Source organism: Macrobrachium nipponense, chromosome 49, assembly GCF_015104395.2.
Source record: "Macrobrachium nipponense isolate FS-2020 chromosome 49, ASM1510439v2, whole genome shotgun sequence".
NCBI classification, from domain to species: Eukaryota; Metazoa; Arthropoda; class Malacostraca; order Decapoda; family Palaemonidae; genus Macrobrachium; species Macrobrachium nipponense.
This window is the reverse complement of record NC_087224.1, coordinates 6,898,943-6,911,506: the sequence shown is the minus strand read 5'-3', so window position 1 is coordinate 6,911,506 and position 12,564 is coordinate 6,898,943. Positions and strand designations below refer to the sequence as shown.

The 12,564-nt window shown below is 37.3% G+C and overlaps 2 protein-coding genes across 4 annotated transcripts in view; one reads left to right on the top strand and one right to left on the bottom strand.

Annotated features, from left to right (window-relative positions):
* Nucleotides 1-12,564, bottom strand: part of LOC135205298 (dnaJ homolog subfamily C member 13-like) — a 683,293-nt gene that overhangs the window by 501,767 nt on the left and 168,962 nt on the right. The window lies entirely within an intron of this gene.
* LOC135205170 (dnaJ homolog subfamily C member 13-like) overlaps nt 1-12,564 on the top strand; it is a 43,214-nt gene that overhangs the window by 20,609 nt on the left and 10,041 nt on the right. Inside the window, exons 2-3 of the mRNA XM_064235533.1 lie at nt 3,999-4,128; nt 7,315-7,455. Of these exons, the coding sequence (XP_064091603.1) occupies nt 3,999-4,128; nt 7,315-7,455 (271 nt within the window). The remainder of the gene's footprint in view (nt 1-3,998; nt 4,129-7,314; nt 7,456-12,564) is intronic.

Genomic DNA, 12,564 nt, shown 5'->3' with positions numbered 1-12,564 from the left:
GATACAATAAAGTTTCATACATACTTACCTGGCAGATATACTACAATTGAAGACCCACCCAGCCTCCCCGCAGGAGACAGGTGGAAGAGAGAATCTGATCAGAAAACGGGAATGGTTCCTAGTCCTGCCACCCAGAGCAGGGCGGTAGATCACCTGACCTACCTGTAGCGAGTGCCGCGAAATTTGAATTTCTGTCGGGGACGACGGAGTCGATAGCTATGTATATATCTGCCAGGTAAGTATGTATGAAACTTTATTGTATCATAACAATATCATTTTTGTTTCCTTCTTGTCTAGATTTACATATAGGTGATCGAGGGTATCTGTCATACACTCGATAGCTCTGTAAGACAAATGCATTCCAAGGCAGAATGTGCTACCAGGCAACTCAGCCTTGGAAACAAGTGAGGAGCAGAGTACTGCTTTCTCACTGAGTTTTTGTTTGTCGTAATATTGTTTCTCGTCTGTCGATGGTTATCTTCTAATTCGGATCTCTGCCACGCCATCACAGACTTAAGTCTCTGGTTGGCTTTGGATTCTTGCTCATGGTTGATATTTTGTGCTCCACATTTGCCATTGCGAGAATCATTGGACAGAGATGTCTCATTGACTCATTATTTCTTTCTGTTTACTCCCATGGTACAACAGAAGTCTGTAAGTCTCCGCTTCGTCGCAATTGATCCATAGGCCACTGCGATATCTAGAATGATTTTTCAGACAAACACCGTGTTTTGTGTCCTCCTTTTTTCTAATTCATAAAGTGTTCAGTTACTAGTTGTTCACCCCGAATTGGAGTGAGGTTGAAAGACGTAGCCTGATAACTCAGCTGCCAGTGTGAAGAGAAGAGTTCCTCCCAGAACCTGTCTCTTCCTCTGTCAAAACATGTTGTCTTCTTGTTTATATGGACTTCATGTTGAAGATAAGATACACTCAGTATTGTAAAGTGTTTTTTGGCCTACTATGAAGCGAAGCTAAGGATCTAAGAACAGCCTCTACCTTATTTCTCAGGCATTATCTGCCATCGAGCTACCGGAGGTGTAAGCAGTCTGTGCTTAATATATTTTTTATGTAGACTTCAAGTGTTGAAAATTTTCAGTACCTGAAGACCATTCTTAGTGACTGGCATGGCATTGCGGAAGGAAGCCCAGGATGTTCTCCTATTATCTCTTCACCTTTTCAGTAAGGTGCTGAGTTTGGAGAGTCAGGGGGTACAGTGTGCCTGGAGCACCCACCACTGACAATGGATGGGCCTTGACTTTATTTCACTTATCATACTTTGCTAGCCATAGGAGCATTCCCCTCGCTGCAAAGTTTCCCCTAAGTAGGAGGCGACCCTTGGCTCTGCTGCCACGCCACTACGAGTTAAGACGAGTGTCAACCAGAGGCAGTGTTCATCTGCATAGCTCTCTTAACTAATAGAAACGAGAAGTGTTGTTTTTTCAATACTAGCAACTTCTCTATTTTCAAATTCATTACATGACGTAATGCTTTGGAGTAGAATATGTACATGACCCCACCTCCTTTCAATGTGGAGTCAGCTATATAATTACTGGGTAAGTTTCATATACAAAAATGATACTTAAAATAAGGTTTTTTATATACTTATCCAGTAATTATATGATCTGAGCCCACCCGCCTCCCCTCTGATGGACATTATGCATGAAACAGAATGAAGTGCTTTGCTAAGTTGTTCCTAGTATTGCCGTTGGGGGATGGCACTGTATATCTACACGAACATTGGAAACTATAGCTATATAATTACTGGATAAGTATATACAAAACCGTATTTTATTATAAAAATATCATCTTGTCTAGTTGCGTCACATTACACAATCACGCATTAAATGGTTGCTATGTGATACTTTTTATCATAATTCATTCCACAGGCTTTGTTGCTTCTGTGGGTGTACCTTTGGTGTTCCCTGTGCTGCTTTTCTTGTACCGTGGTCCCCTATAAAAATGCTTAAAATGGCCTATTTTGTTAGTTAAAACTCAAAAACCCACAAAAATTTTTATACCTGGTTTTTTTAATAGTTTTATCACAGAAAGTGCAGCTTTATGATGAAATTGATTAAAATACAGAAAATTTGTGGATATTTCTCATAGGAAAATTCTGCGAATAGGGGAATTTCCCACGAAAATGGGGAAATGTTCCAGAGAGAAATCCGCGAATGCATGAGTCCGTGAATCTGGAGAATGAGAATATGGGGAGTCCACTGTATATGCTTAAGAAGGCCAGGAAGGTGCTTACTCTTCAGAAATGGGATAGATTTCATGACATTCTGCCAGGTACTATGTGCACTAGCATCCTGCTGTGTGATGAGACCATGAAATAGTAAAAAAAACTGACCTATAAACCTAACCTACCAAAGAATTCAAAGAATTTCAAGAGAAGTATGTGAGGTTGGTCCAACATATACGTACGAAGGAGCAGAAATGCAGGTTAGAAGCAGTGTTGGGTTAACTGAATGAATACCAGTCAGAGTTGACTTACATAAGGGAGCTACTTCAAGTCCATATCTTTTTGACTTGATTATGGATGTGCATCATGCACCTCCTGGTGCATGATGCTGTTTGCTAATGACATCATGATATGCAGCTACAACAGCAGGGTAGTGAGTAGAAAGAAGGCTGAATACTTAATACAGGCAGTCCCCGGGTTATGATGGGGGTTCCATTCTTGAGACTCCTCGTAAGCCGAAAATTGTCGTAAGCCGGAACATCGTCCAAAATACTAAGAAAACCTTACTTTTAATGCTTTGGGTGCATTCAAAACTATGTAAACTGCATTCTTATTGTATTTTTCATTATAAAAACTTTCAAATATTGATTATTTTGCATTTTGGGTGTCATATTTCTTCTGTCAGATCAGCGTTGTAGGCGTCGTAACCCTGGAAATAATTTCTGATGAATATAATTTAAAAGTGCCTTAACCGCGGAACGTCGTAAGCCGAACCCGTCGTAACCCGGGGACTGCCTGTATTTAGTGAAGATCAAGATTCCAAGATTAATATGGAAGGGGCAGTGTTGAACTGAGTAGAAAAATTTAGGTATCTTGGTTCGAAAGTAGCTGTTAATGGAAATTTGGATGAGAAATAACATACAGAGTTCAGGCTGGATGGGAAAATTGGAGAAAGATGACAGGTGTCTTGTTGACTGTAGAATAAACAAAGGTTAAAGTAAGAGTGGCTAAGATAGTAGCAAGACCAACTTTAATATATGGAGCAGAAGCATGGCCAGTAAAGAGAGCGCAAGAAAAAAAATTTGGTACAGTAGGGATGAAAATGCTTAGGTGGATGTTTAGAGTGGTAAATAATGGACAGGATCAAGACTGAATGAAGAAGAGGAATTATTAAAGTTGTAGAACTATCAAAAGAGGCCCAGGAAAGCAGACTACAGTGATATGACCTTGTGATTGGGAGGGATGAGGGATGTAGGGAGGAGAGTGAGGCAGATAGAGATGCTTGGTGGGAGGACCTAAGCGAAGGTGGATGGATGTTGTTTAAGAAGATCGGAGAGACAAACACTTGTCAGAGGACAGACGCTGTTTGACTGAGCCAGGTGGAGGAAGGCTGTCATAATCATCAACCCCACCTAGAGGTGGGAAAAGATGGAGAGAAAGACAAAGCCGTCTAGATATAATAGTTAAAAAATCAGTTGTTTGGACTTCCCGTTTTGTTTCAGCATTGCCACATCACTTATTGCAATATTTGTATGAAAAATTTTATTAGCAAATCATGTTTTTTTTAACTTGACAGAAATTGTCACTAGTACATTTTAACTGAATAACTCAAGAATCCCATTTCCACTGTTAAGATTGTAATTTTCCTTTGCATGTTAGAATGAACAATCAACCTTTTGTGGCAATGGAAATTGTGTAAAATTAAATTTGTTTGTATGTTTATAATATTGAAAACTGTAAAGTGTATTACATTTGCTTTTTCTTATGCAGGTGTTGTTGTCAGAGGACATTTTTTCATATATTTTACTTATTTTAGATACAAGAGGATATTCAGTGTGGGGAATGCAGGCATCACCACCTACAATCCAAACAGTATGGAAGTTACCAACCAGTGGTATTACCACGACTTTATTAATATAACACCAGCCTTGAAAGGCATTGGGCAGGTAAGGTACACTGAAACTTTGCTTAAACTATAGTTTTATTTGGTGAGGGAAACTACATTGCTGATAAAAACTATATCCTTACAAGAAACTACTGTATATTTCTGCGTATTAGACGACCTAAAAATTAGGGGTTGTCTTAAACTGCAATACTAAAGATGAAACCTTGAATTCTAAGTTGCGTATCTGTAGGCTAGCCTCAGCGCTGTAGCCTAACCACCAACACACATAAAGATTTACTTTATGAAGTAAAATTATAATAAAGGTAATAAAACCATATTAATATATGTTTTATTGGCATCTCTTCATAACCAATAGCCTAGTTGAGGAATAATTCGAAATCAATGAAAGAAACTTTATCTATCCAATCCCAGCTGAGAAAATGTAAACATCAAGTTGGGGTTGCGCTGACAGCAACCTTTATCTTTCAGTAACCTTTACGAAATTTCAATGGTTGTGTAATTACAGTACTAGTAATAACATTTATGACAACATAATATTAATTTTTCATTAAAGGTTTCTTATACTACATATCACAAGATTGATTCCAGTCTGGTTCTGACGATTCGACTTGGGCTTCGTTGTCAATATACAAATCATCTTCGGTACCGTTCATGGCATTTTAAAAATTATTTTACGACACTATATTTTCATATTCCCTCCGTGCTTTTTTGATAAACGCAGTGAACATCAACTGAGGCAGCACGCAACGCTGTTTGTAATTTAAAATTGTAACTGTTTTGAACAATCCAGGCATATGAACGATGATTGTGTACAATAATTATCGTTCATTATTGTAGTATTATTAGCAGTTGTTTGAGAATGGCGACGAAACGTAAACAAAACCTTTACCGCCACCTTCTGTATGAGAAACATATAGACTCGGCTTTTTGTTAAACCTAACTTTGACAATTTACGAAAGGAATGTATGTATCTGAATTAAGTTCCATTCAGCAACCAAAGATATCGGTAAAACGTGATCAGCTGAGACTGTAAACAAACCTACAATGCATATGGCGCATCATCGTTTTGTTATTATAATGTAATACAATAATACATGTAATATGATTACAGTAAAACATGTTTTATTTAAATTATCATTATTCTCAGTATAACTATTATTTGACTTGCAAGTGGAATCTATCAGTATAAAAAACTGACTGAGGTAATTTCTCTCTCTCTCTCTCCCCCACCACTCTCTCTCTCTCTCTCTCTCTCTCTCTCTCTCTCTTCCTCTCTCTCTCTCTCTCTCTCTCTCTCTCTCTCATTGATTGTAATCTAATGATACTCCTCCATCCTCCACTACAAAATTCCGGGGTTTTAGAATTCTGATGGGAGCAAAAAACTGTAAACATGTATTGGCATAAACAACTGAATTGAGAAACAGGTTATTGCTGACGTCATTTACTGTAACTATTGAGCGTTTATTAAGAGCTCTGTTAAAATTGTTAAACCCAGCCGATTCTCAGTGGTGGCTTCCATAGGTAAAAATAAAGTACATTTTTGTTCATTTCCATTTAGTGGAGATCTCAAGAAAGAATACTAATAAATTAAAGCTGCAGGTTATAGCCGAGGTGGTGAATAAAAACGAATAACAGCCAGTCGGCAGTTAGTGATGTTCGGAACTGGAGAAATCACACCTGCTCAATGTTTATATGTACAACAATGAAGTAAAATAGTATGTGCACGTTTTCAACCAAATTTCTTAATTTATGATAAAAGGTATCTCTGAAATTAATATCTCTCTCAACAAATAATTGCAATGAAGATATCAATAATACTCAAATCAGCCAAAATTTTGAGGAATGTAAACAATATTAATGCAAATGTTTGTACAGGACTAAGTTTATATTCAATGGCCAATACAGTAACGATGTAATAATAGTAATACTGTTATTGGATACAACAAGCAAAACAACTTTTATTTAAGTCATCATTATTGTTAATATAATAACTTTTCTCCAGAAAATATTTTGATTTGTAATTTAGAAGTCGTTCTATACTACAGAGATAAATTCATGAAAATTTTCCATGATTTTTGGCCTCGTCTTATCTAAAAGGTCGTCTTATATGCGGAAATATACAGTACATACTATTCTGTACTCACAGTAAAGGTTTGGTTTTGAAGTTGAACTTCTGTATTCAGTAGGCAGTGGTTTGGGCATGTATAGGTCATTAAGTTGTGATTGAGGATGCAGGATGTCTTGAAAATGATGTAACCTAATGATTGAGCTTTACATAAAAAAACCTCCAAATTTTTACCATTCTGCCATTTTGGACCCATATTTAAATATTTTGCGTGACTGGTGACATAAACCTGGAACATGTGCTGTAACTTGGGAAAATAATTTTTTATGAATGCATTTGAAGAGCTTTGTAACCTCAGAACATTGTAAGCCAAGTCCAACGTAACCCTGTATAAAGTTAGAAAGGGAGGGAGCAATAAGCGATCACAGATGCCTTAGCAGTTGATGCATGATGAATTCTGAGTAAATTGAGATACAGTATTTACTGCAAGTATGTGGCATGTATGATTTAATGCTCGTTTCTTTTGTAACATTTGGTTGTATGAATGCTAAGAGGAAAGTTTTTAAGGTAGAGCTTGCTGAGATGGATTCTAGAGTAGGGCAAGAGACTGAGGTAAGAATGATAGAAGAAAGGGGTGGTCAGGTATTTCCATTCCTTCAGATTAGTCTATCAAAATTTTGTGTTGGCCAGTCACTAAAGATGACTCAGGTAAGAGTTGTTCCTCTTACTAACATGTAATATACTCTACTATGATGTGATAGTACAGAAGTCCACTAACTAGGAAAAAGAAAATGCCGAGAGAAGTTTAAGGTATTCCGTTCAGTAAGATTAGTCCTTTTTGTCCAAGTTACCGTATTTATTACAATTGTTGGAGTATCTCTTTTAGCCCATCTAATTATACTTTCTTATGGGACTTTTGATTTACGTAAATTTAAGAGGAAAGTTTCAAACGGAAGATGGATCACAATGGGACCATCACTCTAGTTTTGATACAATTCTTTCTTTGGTAAACAATTGTTTGTTGTTTTTTTTAGTATGAAAGTACAATGATTCCAATTGAAAAGGCACTGGTTTTAGCTATAAAACATAAGTTTCTCCTTGAATGATTTTATGATGTGAATCGAAGGTAATTTATGATTATTTTTTAATGAAATTTCACAGGTTCCCAACGAATTCATCATCACAATGAGAAAAGGGAAGAAAGTAGATCACATGAGATTTTCTTCAGATCATCGGACTGACATAATATCAGAGGCTCTAGTATATAGACATAGTTTTGCAGAACCTGTTTCAGACAATTTGGTAAGTACTCTCCAGATTACGTATTTGGAAATGCAATTATATTAACGAAGGTTTCAACCAAGTAGTATAATAGACACTTAAGTATTAATGATATGAAAATGATGCAAAGTTATTGGCTTTACAGTGCTACCCCACTTTCCACGCATCACATCGTCGCAGATTTTTTGTGGAACGTATTTTTCACTTTTCTGCGGGAACTTTCACCAATTTGCGAATCCTTCTGTAGGCCTATCTCTAAAAGGATCACTAATTTGCTTTTATTGGTATTAAATGAGGAAGTGAATTGTCAAAGTAGGCAGTTATAAGTGTTTTAGCTTAAAGGGTATTTGGCAGTTATAAGCATTTTTAGGAGGGTTTTGCTTTTCTGCAGTGGGTTCTGGAACCTATCCCTGCATAAAAGTGGGGTAAGCACTATACATTGTTTTGCTTAGGCCTACACTGCAAAGTTTATGGTAATCCTGAATGCTTTTGAAAAGCATTGATTCCGTAAATGTACAGTGGTGCTCAAATCTCATGCGACATGATTCTTTTTGTATCGTCCAGATTCTCAGACTCAACGTGACGTTGCCAAGTAGTGTTAAACTTTTTCTTCTTTTTTTTTCTAATGTCATACATGTCGACAAGTTTGCGAATTCACAGCTAGCCCTATTTTCCTTATGGTTATATAAATATGATCCCTTTTATGCATTTGTATGATTCGTAATCTGTGTGATTTGAACTGATTTTTTTATGTTGCTTAGTTCAAAGTGCGGTGTGATAAGGTTAGCGGTGCCATCAATGAAAGCACACTTAAAATGCTCCTCAGACTGGTCAACATAACTAGTACGTCTGCAGCATTATGACAGTAGACCTAATAAGTTCAACAGTCATGACAACATTTTCAAAGCAGAAATATGAATTATAACCAGTTTTCTTTGAATGTTGAAGTTTATGCCGTGTTTAAGCTGCCTGTATGTTGCAAAATGTTTCATAGGCCTAAAGAAATAATCTATGCCTTCTGAGATGTAGCCTAATCTGTTACTAATGAATTTATTTGTAGAGATTACCTGTTCTTTGATGAATAAGATAGAATATGAATTACAACCAGTTATCTTTGAATGTTGAAGTTTTAGACTGCGTTTAAGCAGGCTGTATGTTGCAAAATGATTTATAGGCCTAAAAGATATTCTAAGTCTTCTGATATGTAATCTGTTACTGATGTTTTTATTTGCAAAGATTACCTGTTCTTTGGGGAATAAAAGATGCTGCTGATTTTGATTATATGGAGAAGATGGCTATTAATCAAAATATCATAAATATTAACTATCAAGACGTATGGAACACTTGTTTTTCAACTGGTTTAAAATATTTTCTTAAAAGGCCTTCTGCTCGCTTTTGGTGGATAATTTATTCTTTCATAAGGTAACTTGAAGTGGAAAAATGTATAGATAACCTCATTTGCTTTCTGGCCAGAAATTGTTAAAAAAGATATACGACTGTTAAGTGTAAAGTAAAGAAATCTAACACCTAGGCCTAGGAACAATATCTTGGCTTTGACAAAAGAATACTTGCATATGCGAATATTTGTGGGTATGCCATCATTTTTGAAATATTTAAGAATTATAACAAATAATCAGTATGTATGAAAATCATAATATCCTTCTAAAACATATAAAGTAAATGTTTTCAAGATAATTTCATTGTCGCTAGTCAGTGTAGACCTACTTATGTTACACTGGGTGGTTGTTGTTGCACCGACACTAATGATCCATCACACACGCTCCCCTCACACGTTGATATCGGTGGGCGCATTCTACTTTTGTATATACATTTTTACATTTTTTTCAGCACGGAGGTGTAAAAGCAGTCAAATAAAGCTAGTTAAAATTTTATGCTTGCTTTTGAAATATTGTTAATGCTATGAAAATTTTTTCCGTTTTTTTTATTTAACATTTGAACTGATGCTTGATGATAACTTCATTTTGGTCAAATGCTTCAGCGATGTGTGAACGAAAGTTTTGAAAATGTTTCGAAAGAGATTTTTCTGAAATTTGCTACACGTGACATTTTCTTACAGATTTGAAATATATGACAGATTTCACTCTTGTGAAGCATATTATGACCTTATTGTATTCAATAACCGCGTTTCCGCATTGAAATAATAGATAGATATAGAGCATGTTAGGTTGCCAGTTAGTGAATTTTGAACGAAATCCTATGGTAAATATGTCGCATGAGATTGAGCATCACTGTACAAGCTTGGTCATATGACTAATGCAGGTTTGCTGTTTTGCTGCTTATATGAAATTTGATTGAAATTGCATTGCAAGCCAAAAAGTTGAAATATATTTTCCAGTTCTCCAAAGTCAATTTATCTGATGAAATAGAATGAGACTTGTTTTTCTTATGTGCAATTGCTTTCATAGGTTGGGTTTTTCCAACTTAAAAATTGTAAATAACTCATAGACTGGACTTTTGCACCCTAACAATTTTACAGGGACATCCATAAACTGGGCTTTTCAACCTAAAGATTGTAAGATGACTTTCATAGGCTGGGTTTTTGCAACCTAAATTAAAACCTTTTTCATACTAATACTTCAGTAAGTTTTAATGACAAAGTATTAATGACAAAGTATGTAGTAGTTAATAACGTCACCTCTCCTACAAAGTTGAGACCTCTGTAATGCCTGCTTCACCAAATCACTTTGCAGTCCATCCCCAATGGTAATTACTTAGCACTGAAAGCACTTCATATGTGTGCTGTCATCCGATTCAATTCCATTAATAAGACGATTGATCTCGAGTGGTGAATGTTTTCGCCATTGAGTCTTCGTCAAAAATTTGATTGTGTGCATTAAGTCTTCAAAAGCATGAAGTGCTGTGAATGTTGGTGTTGTTTAAGTGGAGGTATTCATCAGGGGTAAAGGAAATTGAGAGGAGGCGGGGAGGGAAAGGGGAGACTCTTGAATGCTGAGGTGAGGTGTTGGCAAAATTTCAGTGCCTGAGACATCATAAATCATGTAGGCATAACACACACAAGCAACCAAAAGTAGGCTGTGTTTTTATGAAGAAAAACGAAGAATTGCTGTTCGAGAAAGGCCAACGAAAGTGTGTATGGTGTGGCAAACACAATGTAGGAAATCCTTATTATCTGAATACTTTGCTCACGTGAACTTAGGCAATGTGTAACATGGGTTGAAACCATTGGTAAATAGATAGTGCACCGTGTTTAGTGATTAACAGTTATATTAGCCCTGTTTTTGTTGACATATTAATTTGGTCAAAGCTGGGAATAACATAACTATATATACAATATAAGAGAGAAAGAGGAGTATATAAAGTTAGACATGTTAAAAAAAATTTTTTTTACAGAACCTGCACAGCATACACCACCAATTGGTGCAGAGTATTTTTGCAGTCATTAATACATTTGCCTTGATTGAGGTGTGTGTGTATTACAGACACCACAGGCAAGATAAGAGTGCAATGGAAATGCACTGAAAATGAAATTGTGATCATTGCAAAGGTGTTTAAACCCTATAGAAATGTTCGTAAATCAGAGAAAATTGGCCTCATGTTTCACCACTGTGGGATGCATGGAAGACCGAATACTGGTAGCATACCTGCAAGGGTCCAGGACTTTGCTAAGAATATCTGCTGGAACCAGTTTCTTTGAAGTGCTTTGCTTTGTGCAACTAGATCCATATTGCCAAATGAAAGGCTTTTATGGTTAATGGGTTTGTACTGATAATTATATGTTGGACAGTGCATAAAGAAGTTACGTGTTTGTTGTTCCTACACAATATACAAACCTTTGGTCCTTTACAATAGGAATGACTTACGGCCAAGCTGGAACTCAGCCGTTATAAATCTCGAACAAGTTGGTTAGGCAGTAACAACCATCCGATAGGCAGGAAGACTGCCTCCCCGGATGTAAACATTCCCTATTTGCTTTCGGCCGTCCTCTGATAAAGACGTATGTTTGTGAGCTCTTGCTGACTAGCCATTAATCATTACTATTTCCTGGTGGAATCATCCTTTATTGTTTTGAATATAAGTTTTTTGATAATAATTAATATACAAACCCACTTTTTGTAATAAGCCTTGCTAGCCACCATTCCTCTTTTGTGTATTCAGGGGTGGCAGCAAATGGTGTACTACTATTTATATTCTTGTCACTACTGTTGCCTTTTAATATAGGCGGGACGACAGTAGTATATTTCTTTGGCAGAATTTACCTGTGGGAAACTTCGGAGGTTCACCCTTTGTTTTTTGTATACCTCTCCTGGTATTCCTCTTTCTCCATCACCCTCTTCGCTTTTTTGTTGGCCAAAGAAAGCGAGGGGTGTGTGTGGTGTTGATGCTTGGGGGTCTCCTTTCATTTTGTAGGGCAGTGCCCTATGATACGAGAGGAGTATCCATCTCTTTTAATCATGTTTTCTTTTTTCTGCAGGCTAACAGTGAGCGAAAGTAGATCCCACCAGTAGATGGCTGGATATCTCTTCGTGTTGATTATCCTAACCCTCGGATTGTAACTGTGGACTTGTTAGCATGCGTGTATTGTTACCTGCTGAAAATCATATTGAATTGCTGCTGCTACTCCTGGAATTTTGTCACTGGACAGCGTTCTACCCAGTTGCTTGTCGTGTTGTTGCGGACTGCTTCTGATGATGACGTGCTTTGTCCGTAGAAGAAATCTTGTGGAAGAATGTCTCTTCAATCATCCTTCCCTTCCTTTTCTGAAGTCAAGGAGGCCCCAGAATTTGGACTGGCCTCCTCTGCCTAAGAGGAGAAAGGATGGTTCTCCTCCCCTAAGAAATCCTGTAGGATCTAAGGGTTGCCTCCTAATCCGTGTTTTGAGGTTCATCTCTAGACAGGCGGTCTGTCGGGTCCTCATTCACAAGTTTGCCGAGTGTGCGGCCCTCCAAGGGGGCCTGTGCATCTACTGTCAGTAACGGCGAGACCTCTCACTGTCTCGACAGTGGCACAGGACAATAGAAGGCCTACGTGTCGGGCACAGAAGTGGGTTGTCTCATCAGCTCTTACCAACCATCAAGTTCAGGTGCCGATTTGCTCACCCCTGGGGTTGTGTTTTGGGAGTTGCTGGAGTGCAGGCTTTGGCTCGAATTC